The sequence below is a fragment of the Heterodontus francisci genome, chromosome 17 (genome assembly GCF_036365525.1).
Source record: "Heterodontus francisci isolate sHetFra1 chromosome 17, sHetFra1.hap1, whole genome shotgun sequence".
NCBI classification, from domain to species: Eukaryota; Metazoa; Chordata; class Chondrichthyes; order Heterodontiformes; family Heterodontidae; genus Heterodontus; species Heterodontus francisci.
In genome coordinates, this window is record NC_090387.1 from 40573092 (window position 1) to 40592618 (window position 19527).

The window sequence follows — 19527 nt, forward strand, 5'->3', positions numbered from 1 at the left end:
GTAGGTTAGAGTGAGTGAGGGGGGCAGAGAAATTGAGATGGCTGATGTCTCGCCGACAGTTTTCAATGAAAAGATCAAGAGCGGGTAAGAGGCCAGAGAGAGGGGTCCAGGTAGAGGGAGAATGCTGGAGGCGGGTGAATGGGTCTGCTGGTCGGGGGGAGGACTCCTGGTCAAAGAAGTGAGCACGGAGGCGAAGGCGACGGAAGAAAAGCTCAATGTCATGCTGAGCGCAAAATTCATTGAGGTGGGGGTGTAAGGGGATAAAACTGAATCCTTTGCCGAGTACAAAACGTTCAGTATCAGAGAGGAGGTCAGGGGTATAGTGAATACACGGCAAGGGGTCAGATCAGAATGGGTGGGGGTCAGAGGGAAGTGAAGGGGAAGAAGGATATGGAGGGGCATTAGTCCCCATCAGCTGCTGGAGCTTGCGTTCCTTAACACCTGAAAGGAAGAAAAAAAGTTTTTTGTAATGCGTTGGATAAGACAAAGAATGAAATGAAAGTGTGGAGTAGAACAGCTTTGCGATAAGGTGAGGCAGTGCTTCTGGAGAAAGAGGTCCAGTGTGTACATGTGGCGGCGCATGGCACGGAGTGTGGATCTCAGGATGCGGCGAGAACAGCAGTCCGAGGAACGTTGTATTTCTCGGAGATATCAGCAGCTTTCCACTCCTGGATTTCCCAGCCAATCACAAAGTTTGGAAGTAATGAAACCCTGCATCTGTCAATGGAAATATTACTATTTAAAGGGGCCTGGATGGGGTCAGAATGGCTTCAGGGTTCAGGAAGGTCAAAAATGAAAGTGAGTCACGAGAAGGCCCCCCACTCCGTTCTCTGACTCCTCCCTGGAGGTCACGCTGCAGGCTGTGAGGGAGCACGAGAAGGTTTGTTTCTGATGGCAGGAGGAAGAGGCCAGCCCATCAACAAGCAGGTGTAGCTGCAAGTGGCAGAAGCAGTGAGCAGCAGGAGTGTGGTCTCCAGAACCTGGATTCAGTGCCACAAGAGATTCAATGACCTCAGGAGGGGAGGAAAGGTCCCTCTTTCAAGTACCACCGCCCATACTCTGACTTCCCCAGCATTCTCCTGGACAGTATTCCTCAGAACAACACACCATGCAGCTCCACTCATTCCTCTCTCTCTCTCTCTCTCTCTCGAGGTTCTTCCTCACATTTCCGTCTGAGGTGCCGCTTTCACATTCACCCTCATCTTATTCTTTAATTTTTAAAAAAATCATTTCTGGGATGTGAGCATTGCTGGAAAGGCCAACATTTATTGCCCATCCCTAACTGCCCTTGAGAAGGTGGTGGTGAGCTACCATATGAATGTAGGTACACCATAGCGCCGATAAGGAGTAAGTTCCAGAATCAAGCACTTTATTTTAAGTCTCCATTGTCCAGCCATCTCCATTGTTGCCTTCTGCATTCCAAATGGTCATTAGCCTTCGGGAGAATGGTATCACCATTTACTAGACTCATACCTGGAATGGGCGGGCTGTCTTACGAGGAAAGATTGGTCAGGCTAAGCTTGTATCCGCTGGAATTTAGAAGAGTGAGGCGACTTGATTTAAACATATATGATCCTGCGGGGTCTTGACAGGGTGGATGTGCAAAGGATGTTTCCCTTTGTGGGAGAATCTAAAACTAGGGATCACTGTTTAAAAATAAGGGGTCTTCCATTTAAGACAGCGATAAGGAGACATTTTTTCTCTTAGAGGGTCGTGAGTCTTTGGAATTCTCTTCCTCAAAAGGTGGTGGAAGCAGAGTCCTTGAATATTTTTAAGGCAGAGGTAGATAGATTCTTGATGAGCAAGGGAATGAAAGGGTATCGGTGGTAGGCCGGAATGTGGAGTAATCAGTTCAGCCATTAACTTAATGAATGGTGGAGCAGGCTCGAGGGGTCGAGTGGCCTACTCCTGCTCCTAATTCATATGTTCGTATGTCAATATGCACACCCCTTATTTTGCTGAGCAAAGGATATGAACTTGATAGAGGGGTTTTTGACCATGGGAATGATTTGTGCTGGGGGCTTGGAGTGGTGAGTGGGTTTAGCATTGAAGTGCCATATGATTATATGAGTGCCACTCAAGTTATCTGAAGTTTGCCTGATTGAGTCCGTCATGGACTTATCCGGTAGCTAGGTGAGTGGCCGCGGGCACCCTGGCCACGTAAGGCTGCTCTTCCTCGTCCGAAGATGCAGAGCAGTCATCTCCTTCCTCCTACTAATGCTCCATTCCTCTCTGCAGCACATTACTGTGCAAGGCGCAGCAGACCATTGCCATTTTGGACACCCTGAAAGGTGCATACTGAAGGGCACCCTCAGATCTGCCCAGGCATCTGAACTGTATCTTCAGCAACCCAATGGCTTGCTCAATGATAACCCTTATGCTCATGTAGCTCCAGTTGTACCTTTCTTCTGCATCAATAGTAAGGGTGGTTAGGCTCCTCGCCGGTGTTATCAGCCACGTTCTCAAACGGTAGCCCTAGTCTCCATAGGCTGACTCTGCTTGGAGGTACAAAGATCTTTGGGAGAGGTAATTGCCGCAGAATGAAGGCATCATGGCAGCTTCCAGGATATCTTGCACAGACATCTTGGTCAGATTGTCTGAACTTTGATGGAGTGGAATCCCTTTCGATTGATAAATACTCCTGGATGATCTGAGGGTTCCTTGATTGCCAGGTGTGCGCAATCAATGACTCCATGTGCCTATGGGAATCCAGCCACTGCAGCAAATATGAGAGCCCTCTGAGTCTGACTGGACTCATCAGAACCAAAGTAGACATAAGTGGCAGCCTTGGCATCTGTCACCTGGGAGATGCACTTATGCGCAGCAGATTGTGAAATCCTGCAGATGATCCATGGAAGGAGCCAGAGGTGAAGAAATTCAGGGCAGTGGTGAATTTGATAGTCACTGGCAATGCTTGCCCACCTGGCCCTCTTGGAAGCAGATTGTGTTCCAGGTGGCTGCAGATGTCAGCAACGACCTACTGTGAAAGCCTTTCTGTCATGTCAAGGTAGCTGATCCTCTGTATGTCCTATGCTGGGGGTATCGCCTCCTTCCAGCTGGATCTCTGTGTCCATCGCCTTTACTCAATGCAGTGGCATGTGGTTGCAGAGAAGGCAGCTGTTGTTATTGTTGCTCCTGCTGCTGTTGCTGCTCCTTTTGTTCCTCATCAGAGCTCCAAGGTAGAGCTGCATAAGCTGCTCCCATCCTGCAGTGAAAGCTGACAGCAGGGAACTGCAAATCAAAGTCGACCAAGTCCAAGATAGGTGAAATTACGTTCAAAAAGTTGGAAATCACCTTAAAGCAGTGAAATCATGCTCTCAGAACAAGTCCTATGAGCAAAAGCCTGTCACATTGGCAGGGAAGCAGCTAAGCAGTTTCAGTCTTTAAAGGCTTTCCAGCATGAATTTCATTGAGCTGTGAATCCCCGCTATACTCTCACCTTGTTGACCCTGGCAAGATCCACATAGCTCGGGAAACCCATGCGCTGATTGTTAAAGCCAGAATGCTAGATTAAAGTCTGCATTAATTGGCTCTTTATATGTTTAAATTCTCACCCTGATATCTCCACGGCGGTTTCCCGCACACCTACAAACACGCAATGGTAAAAACTGGAAGTGAGCGGATCATGTCAGGTTTTTAATGCACTGGCATTTTTTGGGGATTTAACTCCCTGCCTGCACCTGAACCTGCCCCTTTTGGCAGTTAAAATTCTGCCCCACATTACAGCAAGCAGCTATTGAGGCAGGCACTTTATAATTTAAAAAGGAATTAAATAAATGCTTGAAAAGGAAGAATATTAAAAGGCACTGGGAAAAGGCAGTGAAATGGGATTGGACTGCTCCAGTACAGACACAATGGACTGAATGGCTTCCTCTGTGATGTAAGTGCTATGATTTTATAAATGTAATGAACACAGTAATTAAACAGAAAGAATTACTTCACCAGTTAGATCAATTCTTCTTACATTTCAACAATCACAGAAGGTGGGACAGCAACTTGATAAGGCAGTTAAGAAAGTGTATGGGATATTTGGTTTTGGAAATAGGGGCACTGAATACAAAAACAAGGAAATCATGCTAACAAATCTCTGGTTAGACCTCAGCTGGAGTATTGTGTATAATTCTGGGCACCACACTTTAGGAAGAATGTCAAGGCCCTGGAGAGGGTACTGAGGAAGTTTACCAGGATGATGTGTGTGACCTGAGGTCCATCATGAGAATTTGATGGCAGGTCAATATCACAAACAACGAAGTCCTCCCATTGTGCTGGGTCAATAGCATGGAGACCACCCTCCAGAAAATTTAGATGGGCAGGCCACGTCTCCTACATGGATTATTACAGAATTCCTAAGCAGATCTTCAATGGGTACTGTCTCAGGGCAAATGACATCAAAGCGGTCACTGCAAATGATATAGGAACACCCTAAAAAAAGAGCATTACAAACTTACGCGTCGCAGACCACCTCTCTTAGGAAAACACTGCAGCCAACTGGCCCATGTGGAGGCAAGAACTGGAATTTGGTTCAGCATGTTTTGAGGACCATCTACGGCAAACTCGCAACATCCGACATATCCAGAGGAAGGCCAGAGTTGGCGCAGGTGCAGAAGTTCCCCCAAGCACTAACAACAACATGAACTGCCAGTTTTGTGGACATCCATGTCGATTTCGCATCAGACTTTTCAATCATGAGAGGACCCACAGAAGACAATGAAATCATTTACAGCTTCAACATACTCGAACAATGAGCAGTCTACTATGACCTGATTGATGCCAGGGATAGGGAGTTCAGTTATATGAACAGATAGGAGAAGCTGGGCTTGTTCTTCTTAGAGCAGAGAAGGTTAAAGAGTGACCTGATAGATGTATTCAAATTTTTGAGCGGTTTTTATAGTGCAAATAAGGAGAAACTATTTCCTCTGGTAAATAAGTCTGTAAGGTACCAAAGGTTATAGATTTAAAATAATTGACAGAAGAACTTGAGGGGAAATTAGGAGAAATTTCTTCACACAGACAGTTGTTATGATCTGGATCACACAAGCTGAAAGACTGGTGAAATCAGATTCTATAAGAAGTATTAAAAGGAAATTGGGCATGTACTTGAAGAGGATTAATTTACAGGGTTATGGGGATAAAGCTGGGGTGTGGGACTGGGGGAGGCGGTGGTGTAGTGGTATTGTCACTGGACTAGTAACCCAGAGACCCAGGGTATTGCTCTGGGTTCGGGTTCGAATCCCACCACAGCAGAAGGTGGAACGTGAATTCAATTAATAAATGTGGAATTTAAAAAGCTAGTCTAATGATGGCCATGAAATCATTGTTGATTGTTGTAAAAACCCAACTGGTTCACTAATGTCCTCACCTGGCCTGGCCTACATGTGACTCCAGACTCACAGCAATGTGGTTGACTCTTACATGCCCTCTGAAATGTCCTAGCAAGCCACTCAGTTGTATCTAACTGCTACAAAGTCAATAAAAAGCAATGAAACCGACAGACTACCCGGCATCGACCTAGGCACCGGAAATGACAATGGCAAACACAGCCCTGTCGACCCTGCAAAGTCCTCCTTACTAACATCGGGGAGCTTGTGCCAAAGTTGGGAGAGCTGTCCCACAGTCAAGCAACAGCCTGACATAGTCATACTCACGGAATCATACCTGACAATGTCCCAGACACTGCCATCACCATCCAGCAGGACAGACCCAGCAGAGGTGGCGGCACAGTGGTATACAGACGGGAGGGAGTTGTCCTGGGAGTCCTCAACATCGACTCTGGACCCCATGAATTCTCATGGCATCAGGTCAAACGTGGACAAGGAAACCTCCTGTTGATTACCACCTACCACCCTCCCTCATCTGATGAGTCAGTACTCCTCCATGTTGAACAGCACTTGGAGGAAGCACTGAGGGTGACAAGGGCACAGAATGTACTCTGGGTGGGGGACTTCAATGTCCATCACCAAGAGTGGCGTGGTAGCACCACTACTGACCGAGCTGGCCGAGTCCTAAAGGACATATCTGCTAGACTGGGTATGTGGCAGGTGGTGAGGTAACCAGCAAGAGGGAAAAACATACTTGACCTCTTCCTCACCAATCTACCTGCCGCAGATGCATCTGTTCCTGACAGTATTGGTAGGAGTGACCACCGCACAGTCGTTGTGGAGAAGAAGTCCCGCCTTCACATTGAGGATACCCTCCTTCGTGTTGTGTGGCACTACCACCGTGCTAAATGGGATAGATTTCGAACAGATCTAGCAATGCAAAACTGGGCATCCATGAGGCACTGTGGGCCATCAGAAGCAGCAGAATTGTACTCAATCACAATCTGTAACCTCATGGCCCGGCATATCCCCCACTCTACCATTACCATCAAGCCAGGAGACCAATGCTGGTTCAATAAAGAGTGCAGGAGGGCATGCCAGGAGCAGCATCAGACATAGCTCAAAACGAGATGTCAACCTGGTAAAGCTACAACATAGGACTATCTGCGTGCCATATTGCGTAAGCAGCATGCAATAGACAGAGCTAAGCAATCCCATAACCAACGGATCAGATCTAAGCTCTGCAGTCCTGCCACAGCCAGCCGTGAATGGTGGTTGACAATTAAACAACTAACTGGAGGAGGTGGCTCCACAAATATCCCCATCCTCAATGATGGGGGAGCCCAGCACATCAGTGCGAAAGATAAGGCTGAAGAATTTGCAACAATCTTCAGCCAGAAGTGCCGAGTTGATGATCCATCTTGGCCTCCTCCTGAAGTCCCCAGCATCACAGATGCCAGACTTCAGCCAATTCGATTCACTCCGTGTGATATCCAGAAACGACTGAAGGCACTGGATACTGCAAAGGCTATGGGCCCTGACAATATTCCGGCAATAGTACTGAAGACCTGTGTTCCAGAACTTGCCGTGCCCCTAGCCAAGCTGTTCCAGTACAGCTACAACACTGGCATCTACCCTGCAATGTGGAAAATTGCACATGTATGTCCTGTACACAAAAAGCAGGACAAGTCCAACCCGTCCAATTACCGCCCCATCAGCCTACTCTCAATCATCAGTAAAGTGATGGAAGGTGTCATCAACAGTGCCATCAAGCGGCACTTGCTTAGCAATAACCTGCTCAGCGACGCTCAGTTTGGGTTCCGCTAGGGCCACTCAGCTCCTGACCTCATTACAGCCTTGGTTTAAACATGGACAAAAGAGCTGAAATCAAGAGGTGAGGTGAGAGTGACTGCCCTTGACATCAAGGCAGCATTTGACCGAGTATGGCATCAAGGAGCCCTAGCAAAACTGAGGTCAATGGGAATCAGGGGGAAAACCCTCTGCTGGTTGGAGTCCATACCTAGCGCAAAGGAAGATAGTTGTGGTTGTTGGAGGTCAACCATCTCAGCTCCACGACATCACTGCAGGAGTTCCTCAGGGTAGTGTCCTAGGCCCAACCATCCTCAGCTGCTTCATCAATGACCTTCTTTCAATCATAAGGTCAGAAGTGGGGATGTTCGCTGATGATTGCACAATGTTCAGCACCATTCGTGACTCCTCAGATACTGAAGCAGTCCGTGTAGAAATGCAGCAAGACTTGGACAATATCCAGGCTTGGGCTGATAAGTGGCAAGTAACATTCGCACCACACAATTGCCAGGCAATGACCATCTCCAACAAGAGAGAATCTAACCAACTCCCCTTGACATTCAATGGCATTACCATCGCTGAATCCCCCACCTACAACATCCTAGGGGCTACCATTGACCAGAAACTGAACTGGAGTAGCCAAATAAATACCGTGGCTACAAGAGCAGGTCAGAGGCTCGGAATCCTGCAGTGAGTAACTCACCTCCTGACTCCCCAAAGCCTGTCCACCATCTACAAGACACAAGTCAGTAGTGTGATGGAATACTCTCCACTTGCCTGAATGGGTGCAGCTCCAACAACACTCAAGAAGCTAGACACCATCCAGGACAAAGCAGCCCGCTTGATTGGCACCCCATCTACAACCATTCACTCCGTCCACCACCGACGCACAATGGCAGCAGTGTGTACCATCTACAAGATGCACTGCAGCAACGCACCAAGGCTTCCTAGACAGCACCTTCCAAACCCACGACCTCCATCAACTAGAAGGACAAGGGCAGCAAATACATGGGAACACCGCCACCTGCAAGTTCCCCTCCAAGTTCCACACCATACTGACTTGGAACTATATCGCCGTTCCTTCACTGTCGCTGGGTCAAAATCCTGGAACTCCTTTCCGAACAGCACTGTGGGTGTACCTACGGCACATGGACTGCAGCCGTTCAAGAAGGCAGCTCACAACCACCTTCTCAAGGGCAATTAGGGATGGGCAATAAATGCTGGCCTGGCCAGCGATGCCCACATCTCATGAATGAATAAAAATAAATTGTACAGCTCTAACAAAGAGCCGTCACAACATGATGGGTTGAATGGTCTGCTTCTGCACTGTAAGATTCTATGATTTTATCTTGCCACAATATATCCTGCATAAATACTTTCCATCAACACTATAAACAAATATTTACTTAGCAGAATTACCCTCGCCCAGTTTTGAGGATTGGGGTGGGAAGACAAATATCACAACTCAAGTCAGTCGTTCTCAGCCAATATCTGTACAGCTCGTGAAATGTAATACACTGGAAAGCTCTATAGACTGATATTTCTTGCATGCTACACATACTGGACAGGAATTTGTAGCCCTGCAAGCGCAGAACATGGCGGCTGTCCCCCACAGGACCTGCGCTGCCTCATAACCACCTTACATTTTGATGGCTGCCGCCCTCTCCCCACCCCACCAAATCACGTGGCGGGGGCGGCATCAGCAACGCCATTCATGGCGTCACCTGTAGAAGGAGCAGGTGCTCGCACCACTTTTAAAAGGCTACCAGCCCTGCAAACACCATATTGCAGAGTTCATCCTTCACCTTCCCCCACATACCCAACAAAGTGCAGAGTTCACCCTTTCCTCCAACAAAGTGCAGAGTTCACCCCTTCCCCCCACCCCCAACAAAGTGCAGAATTCACCCCTCCCCCCATACCCAACAGAGTGCAGAGTTCATTCCTTCCCAATCTCAGTGGCGCCAGCTTTCCCTGGATGGGAAAGTGAAGGTGCGCAAGTGCTACACGTCGCGCTGAAGACTGGGAACTGAAGGTAAGATCGCTGCAGTTTACATTTTAATTCATGCAAAGATGTAATTTATATATGTTAACTCAGGTCCTGTCGCAGAGCAGTGGAGGGGCCGCCACGGAATGTCCCTGCTGCCGGGAAGATCGGGCCCGGCAATCCCGGCATCAGGTTCCGTGGCGGCCGTGGCCACTCCGATTTTCCAGCCTCCAGCCCCCCCCACCCCACCCACCCACTCCCCAAGACCACAGAACCAGATATCAGGCTGTGAACAAAATCAAGCCCACTTAATTTGTAGTATAAAAAAATAAAATTTTACCTTGTTGACCCAAATCCAAACTTCGCTTTAAGGAATTTAAAAATATGTTCATCAGATTCTAGCCCTAGAATTCTCTGCAAGGAAAAGGAACACATTAACGAGATCATGCAACAAATTATAGTTCTACCATTAAATTGTTTCCATTCAGTACTGCTTCTGTCAGGTGTTACTCTTTCAAGATCTGGAAAATAAATAAATATGATAGAACCCTGAAGAATTAAAAGGGAAAGAATAATGAAGTAATTCAACCAATATTTGCATTGGCTAAAGTTATATTTGCTTTTGAAATTGCGAATTCATAGAATATGTTACTGATTGTGAGAAACACATTATGCACAAGAAAAGTTTAAGCTCCTGACAAGATTTGTTAAGCACTGCAGGTATATTCCAATAAACCGTTTTGATGTTTGTGAATCTGATACCTATCAAGCATATATTTTCTTCAGAAAGCATATATGTGTAGGCTCAAGTGAAGCATAAATGCCAGAATAGACTGGTTGGGCCGAATGGCCTGTTTCTGTGTTTTATATTCTATGTAAATACACTGATGAGGCCAGACACTCTTATTTACAATGCTTTATAGATCAAAACAACCTACAGGAAGATGCACATTATTTTACATTACCCCAAAAAATTACATTCATCTACAGTCAACTCTTTTAGAATAGTTTCCTCAAAGTTTCACAAAGACGACTTTTAATAACTCTATTTACATACCTTACTTGTATTATTTGTTAGGACTGTTAAGCTGAATACAACAACTAAATGCAGCAATAGCTTCACAACTCTTACAACAAAATCGCCAGATTTTAAATTCCTCTGAAAAAAAAGATAGAAGCATTAGATTCTTCATTTCCATAAAGATCATTCTTATCAGCCGATTAGGACAATTCAAATATTTACTGGAAATATGACTACAAACGTAATGTTTAGAAAGAGGATCAAATTCAAAATGCCATGGTTTGACAACAATTCTGTATTTCTAAAATATTCTAATTTGCTTTATTTTGCATAACACTGACATTTTCTGGAACAAATCAAAAATACTTCCATGAAGGCCCAGTGTCCCTTAAAAAACAAATCTATCTTCTACAAAGCAGTTTAGTCAGCTTTTCTCCCCTCATGAAAACCCTGTGTTCTGTTTCCACTTGCACTCTCACTCACTCTAGCTGAATAAAGGATGGAACACATTAACCAACTGCTTGTTAAGCATTTTCCTTCGGGTACAAATACTAGAATTTACCTCTGTGGTCTAGAGCTTTCCAACATATAAAACACAATTTTTTGTGTTTTGGCAATTGCAGAATTACAAAGATGCCACTTAAAATGCAAATTTGCTGTCTTCTTCTGTCCATGGATTAGATATCCCAGACATAAAAAAAAAATCAATAAGATGATCTTTGTCTCAGGCTGTGTGGACAAAGCTCTAATTTTATACTTTTACCCCAATTGATTTACTTTTCAGACTGACTGGTTATTCCTGTAGCGTTACAATTTTCACTATAATCTTATTGATTACTTAGAAGCTGAAACGATTATTTTCAATCAAATCTATGTCATTATAATCAAAGTAATTTAGAACATTTTGGCTGAGAAATTAGTCAGTGTAGCACCTGTTTTTAGGTGCTATGTAGTCTCCTAACACTGAAAAATGGAGTCCGAGATGCATGGTCACACTTCCGACAGGACGTGTGCTGGACACCATTTTGGTAAAGGTGTATGCACATCTAACGACCGGCTGCAGTTTACAAAGCAGGGAGATTATGACTTCACTCAGTATGCGGCACTGATTTGATGCCAGCGTTGCCATTTCCAAATGCCACACTCCAGTCTGGATCCTGTCTTAACCTCTTAGAACTGAACACAACGTTAAACAAAATGGAAGATGTCCCACCAGCACTATTTAAAGGATCATGACGTACTTATAGGTTAGTTGCTGAATTATTTCTTCTGGATGCCAGTGCAGTTGTACATGTTATGGAGCTTTCCTATACATGCCTAAAGTTTGAATAGTCTGCAGGGAATAGTCTGGCTGGTGCTGGAATACTTCTTTGTTGATTTAAAAGCTTCCTATGAAACAAGCTGCTTCCAGAGACGGGTGCCCTGGAATGGCTTCATCTGAGAATTTGAGCATGACTGGGAGAATGAAGGGAGGCCACGCAGAGCAAAACAAATTGTTCGAAGAGTGAGGAGGAGGAGGAGGGAGGAAGAAGGAATCTCAGCAGGAGGCCATATCTCCACAAAGTCTTTAGGGAGCAATTCTCTTACCTTGACTTCAGTGATGACCAATGTTTGAACTTCACAAAACAGGTTGTGACTGAAATCTGCCAACTGCTGCAGCCACAACTGTAACCTCAAAATAGTGCAAACAGCATTGCCTGTGGCTGTCAAGGTAAGGGTGGCTATTATGTTTTACGCGTCTGGCTCCTTCAAGGCTGCTGCTGGAGATATAAGCAACATCTTGCAGTTTGCAGTACACTGCTGCATAAGGGAAGTCACTGAGGCTCTCTATACACAAGACAGACAGCTTCATCTCATTCTCTCTTGCCAGAGACAAGCAGGTGGATCTGGCTAACAAACAAACAGTACAGCACAGGAACAGGCCATTCGACCCTCCAAGCCTGCGCTGATCTTGATGCCTGCCTAAACTAAAACCTTCTGCACTTCCGGGGACCGTATCCCTCTATTCCCATCCTATTCATGCATTTGTCAAGATGCCTCTTAAACGTCATTATCGTACCTGATTCCACCATCTCCCCCGGCAGCAAGTTCCAGGCACTCACCACCCTCTGTGTAAAGAACTTGCCTCGCACATCCCCTCTAAACTTTGCCCCTCTCACCTTAAACCTATGTCCCCTAGTAACTGACTCTTCCACCCTGGGAAAAAGCTTCTGACTATCCACTCTGTCCATGCCGCTCATAACTTTGTAAACCTCTATCATGTCACCCCTCCACCTCCGTCGTTCCAGTGAAAACAATCCGAGTTTATCCAACCTCTCCTCATAGCTAATGCCCTCCAGACCAGGCAACATCCTGGTAAACCTCCTCTGTACCCTCTCCAAAGACTCCACGTCCTTCTGGTAGTATGGCCACCAGAATTGCACGCAATATTCTAAGTGTGGCCTAACTAAAGTTCTGTACAGCTACAGCATGACTTGCCAATTTTTATACTCTATGCCCCGACCGATGAAGGCAAGCATGCCGTATGCCTTCTTGACTACCTTATCCACCTACGTTGCCACTTTCAGTGACCTGTGGACCTGAACGCCCAGATCTCTCTGCCTGTCAATACTCCTAAGGGTTCTGCCATTTACTGTATACTTCCCACCTGAATTAGATCTTCCAAAATGCATTACCTCACATTTGTCCGGATTAAAATCCATCTGCCATTCCTCCGCCCAAGTCTCCAACCGATCTATATCCTGCTGTATCCTCTGACAATCCTCATCACTATCCGCAACTCCACAAACCTTTGTGTCGTCCGCAAACTTACTAATCAGACCAGCTACATTTTCCTCCAAATCATTTATATATACTACAAAGAGCAAAGGTCCCAGCACTGATCCCTGCGGAACACCACTAGTCACATCCCTCCATTCAGAAAAGCACCCTTCCACTGCTACCCTTTGTCTTCTATGACACAGCCAGTGCTGTATCCATCTTGCCAGCTCACCTCTGATCCCGTGTGACTTCACCTTTTGTACCAGTCTGCCATGAGGGACCTTGTCAAAGGCTTTACTGAAGTCCATATAGATAACATCCACTGCCCTTCCTTCATTAATCATCTTCGTCACTTCCTCAAAAAACTCAATCAAATTAGCGAGACACGACCTCCCCTTCACAAAACCATGCTGCCTCTCGCTAATAAGTTTGTTTGTTTCCAAATGGGAGTAAATCCTGTCCCGAAGAATCCTCTCTAATAATTTCCCTACCACTGATGTAACTGATGAACCACTGATGCTCCTGTGCAACAAGGATATCCAATCATGACATGGTTCAAGACTCCAATCTGGAACTTACACGCACTTGCATAGCTGGCCTCCTATGAGAGCCATGCTGCCACAGGATTATAGAGCATACCATCAATGTCCTCAAGTAACAATTCTGCTGCCTGGACCACTCTGCAGGAGACTTGTAGTACTCAGCTTAGTGAGTATCAAGGTTTGTGGTACTATGCTGGATGCTGTACAACATGGCCATTATGAGGAAACAGCCTGGGTCACCATCTATCAGTGAAGTTGAGGAGCAGAAGGAGGGGGGGGGAAGAGGCGACAGCGAAGAAGGGGAAGGAAAAGGTGGAGGAGGAGACAGAGGAAAAGCGGTGCAGGAGGAGGAGCAGGAAGTGAAAGAGGACTAAGTGCAACAGGAGGTAGAGGAACAGGAAGAGGAAGGGAGACTACAATGTAGAGAGCCCCTTTCCGCCCAGGCTCTACATGATTAAATACTTTATAAGTGATACCAGTAACCTTAACCACATCTCCCCATTCATTCACAGTCCCACACTCCATAATTTTCAGCTATCACTGACCATCACATTGTTGACCTTCTGACAGCACAAAATTAAAAATCAGAAAATGCACATCGCAAGACGATTTTATAAATTCAATCATGGCATAATGCATACAAAAATAAACCCTTGTGCATTCCCTTAGTGCCTGTCTTCCATGTGCCTGTGCCTCTCCCAATGCTCTGTTCAGACGCTTTCCCAGAGGCTGAAGCATGGATGGTGAAAGACTGCTGACTTCCAAGTCAGGAGACTGCAAATGGCCTTGGAGTGCGACCTCGAGCAGCTCTGAGCCTAGAAGGCCCGGCTTCAGACTGCAACATCTCAGCCTGGGCTGCAGCAGTATGGGTCGGTTGGACAACAGGCAACAGCATGAGCATTGGCCTGATGGTGGGGTGAGAGCAGGAATGCTGTCATCTTGATAGAGGACAGCTGGCTCATGCTCTTTGGAGTCACTACCACTCTCCTAGGCAGTGTGTCAGCAATCAGAGAATCCGGAGAACAGATTGATAAGACCGTTGTGTCCTGGAAGCCCCTTTGAATGATGGTATTCTGAATCGTAATGACAGCAGCCTGAACTTTCACTGCAGCATTTAGGCCTTTGATGGAAGCTGTTGGTGCTGCAATGAAAGCTGTGACATCAGCTAACAGATGCTGCATCATAATGGGCTCCACAGCTGTGCTGATTGAGGTACCCACAAATTCCACGTTGGAAGGATGATCTCCCAGCTCTGCGGAAACCCCAGTGCCAAGTTGGTGTTGGACTCCTCCATGCTCCTTGACACAGCGCAGGCTTCTGTCAAACTTTCCAGTGCACCAAGCATTTGGTTATATACACCCATCAGCCTTCTTCTGTATCCTGGCCTACTGAAGTCCTCAAGTGCAACCTTGCCCTCCAGCACGTTTGCACCTGCGCTATCCTCTCCCCCTCCCCTGCCCTGACTCCTGCGTACTTGTGCCTGGAGTCTCACTACGTGCAGATCCCTCCTCTACCCTTGCCTCAAAAATATACAGAGTGTCAGTGTTTGAGCAGTGGCTGCAAGCATAAGATCAAGTGACATTGCCCCTTTCCTTTCACTGTCTTCTTCCTCTTCCTCCACTAACTGGGAAGGTTCCAGTTCTTGGGTTTCTAAAATGGAAAAGGGACAAGAGTTGGGTTGTGGGGAAGGGAGAGGAGAAAGTTAAGAAGTGTATGCTTACACTATCTGCAGCTTGTGCGTCAGGAGAAATTGTGGGATGAGGGGTAAGTGGGGTGAAAGAGGACTAAGTATGCAGATACACTCATCATCGATCCTTTTAGCCTTGCCAGTGGGCACTGCCACAGTGATATCCCTTCTTAAGGTGGCCAGCACCGTCTCCTCCATGATGTTAAAATATGCGGATGCCTTCAGTCTTCCTTCAGTTCTTTCCTGTTACCTGCTGTAATGCGCCACCTTCTCTTGCAAGAAAATGAAATGTGTGTCAGTGAGTGACCTTCAATACGTTTGGGTGATGTGGCTGTCATGGCTGAATAGCTGCCAGTATGTGCAAGCTCTAAGTTGAGGTTGCGAGTACAGTGCTAAATGTGCGAGGGTGAGATAAAGCACATTAATTGAAGGGTTGAATACCAGTTGCTAGAGATTGTTGACAGGTGGGTGATGGAGGTGTAGAGAATTGAGCAGTGGAAGAGGCTCGTGGTGTAGTTGGTACAATATGCCATTTGAAGATGAACTCATTTACCTTGGTAAAAGCAAAATACTGCGGATGCTGGAAATCTGAAATAAAAACAGAAAGTGCTGGAAATACTCAGCAGGTCTGACAGTATCTATGGAGAGAGAAACACAGTTAACCTTTCATCTGAACTGCTCCCTGCTGATGCGTGCAGCCAATAAGCAGCGTGGATAGTGCTGCTGCACACAGCAATCATTTAAAAAAGCAGGCCATACCAATTTAATATGTTGCCTGCAATACAAGGAACGGGCACGGGTTAATCGCATACCAAGATCCCCACGCCTATTTTCAGGGATGAGAGAATTTTTCCCTGTATATTCTCAATAATTTAAGATATTTCCTATCTGAAATTTAAAATAGCATGCAAATAACTGTAAGGATTTAAGTTTACACATGTTACTGTTTTACTACCTGCAAGTGCCGTACTACTAAAGCAGCCAGAATGAAACTTAGAACCAATGACCCCAGGAGCATGGAGTTGTTAAACTGCAGGATGCAGACAAGAAGCAAAGAAGCCACATGTACGAAGTATAGTGACGTAACCTGCAATAGAAGAGATGCTATATCAATAAAGCCTTCTAGAAATAAAACATACAAAAAATGAACAATGCAATTAACACTCCTCACACAAAACTCATTTTCTCAACCAGCTGCCAAAAATACAAATTAATTCAAATGACTTTGAATTTTATTTAGGCTCCACATTAAGATTTTGAAAGAAAATAAAAACGCTTTAAGTATGTTCTTACATGTGCTAGAAGCAGACGTTTAAATGGGTTTAGACAGAATGTTTAGACAGCAAAGTATTTACTGAATCGTCTAGGATTTGCTGTTATTTGCTCCGTTTCCTCTCTTCCCCAATGACTTAAGCCTCCCACATCCACATTAAATTTGGGAGTTCAGTCTGAGGTATCTCTGCCTAACAGCCCATTCGGCACCCTGAAGTGAAATGGACAATTTTACTGATCAGTTTATCTTTTCTTCCCATAAGACTTGGCAAACCCATCTTCTACTAGACATCACAGTGGAATTCAAACTAGTATACTCATACCATCAGTGCAAGGCTAATATCCTTTTGTTAAGACCGACCGCTCCAGTCAAAGCTCCCAATCAAAATATATGATTCTGATTGTGGTGGGAGAAACGCACTGTTAATTCAATCCCATCCCTCCATAGATCGCCTAACATATCATTTTAAACTTTCCAAATTAAAGAAAGACCCAGCCAAATTGTACCATCTATTAACCCCCGAATGAGACTAACCAAACCTGAAGTCTTTAAATCAACAAATTAACTGTTTAATTTGAAAAACTAAATTCTTAAACACTACAAAGATATAAACAACATTTAAAATAGAAAATATTAGAGTCCTTGCAGATTTATGCTCCTGCCGGATGTGTAACAGTCCAAGGTTGCTTGCGGTCCTCACAGCCGTCCAATGAGGGGAAAAAAGGTTCTTCAACAGTAGAACAGTCCGTAGTCTAATTCAGAAGTCGAAATAGTTGCTCCTTCTCCAGCGATGAATTTCAACAATTAACAATTTGCAAACACTTTTTAATGAATCAATTTGGCTTTAGAATTTTTGAGGGATAAAAGATTGTCACAGTCTAACTTCCCTTCCTTCAGTTTAAATTATCAGAGATCTCTGTTTTGGCTTGACTTTTTAGAATTTTGAGAAAGAATAATAAATAAACAGATAAATTCTCTTCCTTCAGTTTAAATGGTCTGAGAGTTCTCCTTTCAGGTGCTAACACACAGCTGTCTGTCTATTTCTCAAACTGTTTCTCAGCTGTCTCTGCAAAGCCAGTTTTATTTCAGCTACTTTCAAAGTTAAATGGCAGCATTGTATATCCTGTTCTCTGTCTCTGAATGGTTGTATCCAAGGCAACCAAGATGCACCTTCTAGTAACTTCTGAGGCTTGCTGCCTTAAAGAAGTACTGATCTCTTACAGTCTTAAAGGCACACTGCCTATTCCCTGAAAAAAAAACAGGATCATGATCATAACCACTGCGCAGTGGTTAGCACCGCAGCCTCACAGCTCCAGCGACCTGTGTTCAATTCTGGGTACTGCCTGTGTGGAGTTTGCAAGTTCTCCCTGTGTCTGCGTGGGTTTCCTCCGGGTGCTCCGGTTTCCTCCCACATGCCAAAGACTTGCAGGTTGATAGGTAAATTGGCCATTAGCAATTGCTCCTAGTATAGGTAGGTGGTAGGGAAATATAGGGACAGGTGGGGATGTGGTAGGAATATGGGATTAGTGTAGGATTAGTATAAATGGGTGGTTGATGGTCGGCACAGACTCGGTGGGCCGAAGGGTCTGTTTCAGTGCTGTATCTCTAAACTAAACTAAACTATTACACTTTGCAAAGCCTTTAAGCATTCCCATTGAAGAGGTTTTCCAAAACCTAGGAGCCTATACACAAACTGACTAGGTTTCTTCCTCTAGTGAAACCTACAGCTACTTGGAGGTGTCTTCTTCCTGCTCCCCTTTCAGAAATTAATATATATCCATTATCTTTTAGTCTCCACACATTGCACAATAATCTCTGCCCAATTGCTTCAACACTCTGAAATCAGCTATTGTTGGATTAACTTAGGGTCTTCTCACCTGCACTCATCAGCCCTAATAATCCAGCTGAGACTAGTACTTGGCAATGTTAGCAAATCCATATTTTATTCTGTGGCACAGAATGTGCTGCATTTGATACATGCACACATATCTGGTTTATTACACAATATTAACCTCACATTACCTTTGATGCAGGCACCATATCCAAACAGTCCAAGGAAAAGAGAGCCAGAGCTTGTATTAATAAAATAAACTGGTTAAACTGCCAGGAAACGCAGAAAAGGAATGTTGATGCCATGATCAATGCGAGCGAGCACCGCTTAAAATACAAGGAAAGAAGTAAATTAAGTACAAGTCATAAACCAGGAAATAAATCTGCTTTTAAGGTTTGTGCACTGTAACTTTCTTTAGTGATTCCACTCTCTTCATTAGTAAAATTGCCATAATCGGTAGATTTGATAGCCTAAATGCATTAAGTGTGAAATCTGCCTGCACAGAATGGAAAGTTCAATCCTCATCTTCCAGGTACAGCAGAAGGCTACGTATGTACAGATGAATAATTTTAAGTGTTTAATCAGTAAATGTATTTTCCCTCTTTTTCTTGGAGACTTCGTTAGACAGAGTAGATCACAAGATGAACTACAAAGCTGTCATACTAGGTTTTTAGCTGTGCTATTGCTCTGAAAGTATCAGCAAATCTTTGCACATTGCTACTAATTTCACTTCAAAATGCTCAGATATATTTATTTTTGTATTATGGAAAGCAGCCAAAAATGCTAGTCAGCTAGATCAATTGCTTATCTCCCATTTAAGAATTTAACATTTGTACATACATTTTAATTGCTACTGCAACAACTTTTCTTCCTAACAAATAATTTTATTTGACAATAATTATCTTAAATCCAAAGTTAACGATATTCCGCTGTCAGAAGTATACTTGTATTCTTCATGTGGGGAGGCGGTGGTGTAGTGGTAATGTCACTGGACTAGTAATCCAGAGCCCAGGCTAATGCTCTGGGGGCATGGGTTCGAATCCCACCATGGCAGATGGTGAAACTTGAATTCAATTAATAAATCTGGAATTAAAAAAGCTAGTCTAATGTTGACCACGAAACCATTGTCGATTGTTGTAAAAACCCATCTGGTTCACTAATGTCCTTTAGGGAAGGAAATCTGCCTACATGTTGACTCCAGACCCACAGCAATGTGGTTGACTCTTAAATGCCCTCTGAAATGGCCTAACAAGCCACTCTGTTCAAGGACAATTAGGGATGCTGGCCTAGCCTGTGATGTCC

The 19527-nt window shown here is 44.8% G+C and overlaps 1 protein-coding gene across 9 annotated transcripts in view; it reads right to left on the reverse strand.

Moving 5' to 3' along the window:
• Positions 1-19527, reverse strand: part of dpy19l3 (dpy-19 like C-mannosyltransferase 3) — a 120183-nt gene that overhangs the window by 48834 nt on the left and 51822 nt on the right. For all 9 annotated transcript variants that reach the window (XM_068049328.1, XM_068049325.1, XM_068049324.1 and 6 more), the window contains 4 exons: positions 18417-18551; positions 16077-16208; positions 10169-10270; positions 9452-9525 (listed from right to left, as the gene is read on the reverse strand). In XM_068049328.1, the coding sequence (XP_067905429.1) occupies positions 9452-9525; positions 10169-10270; positions 16077-16208; positions 18417-18551 (443 nt within the window). The remainder of the gene's footprint in view (positions 1-9451; positions 9526-10168; positions 10271-16076; positions 16209-18416; positions 18552-19527) is intronic.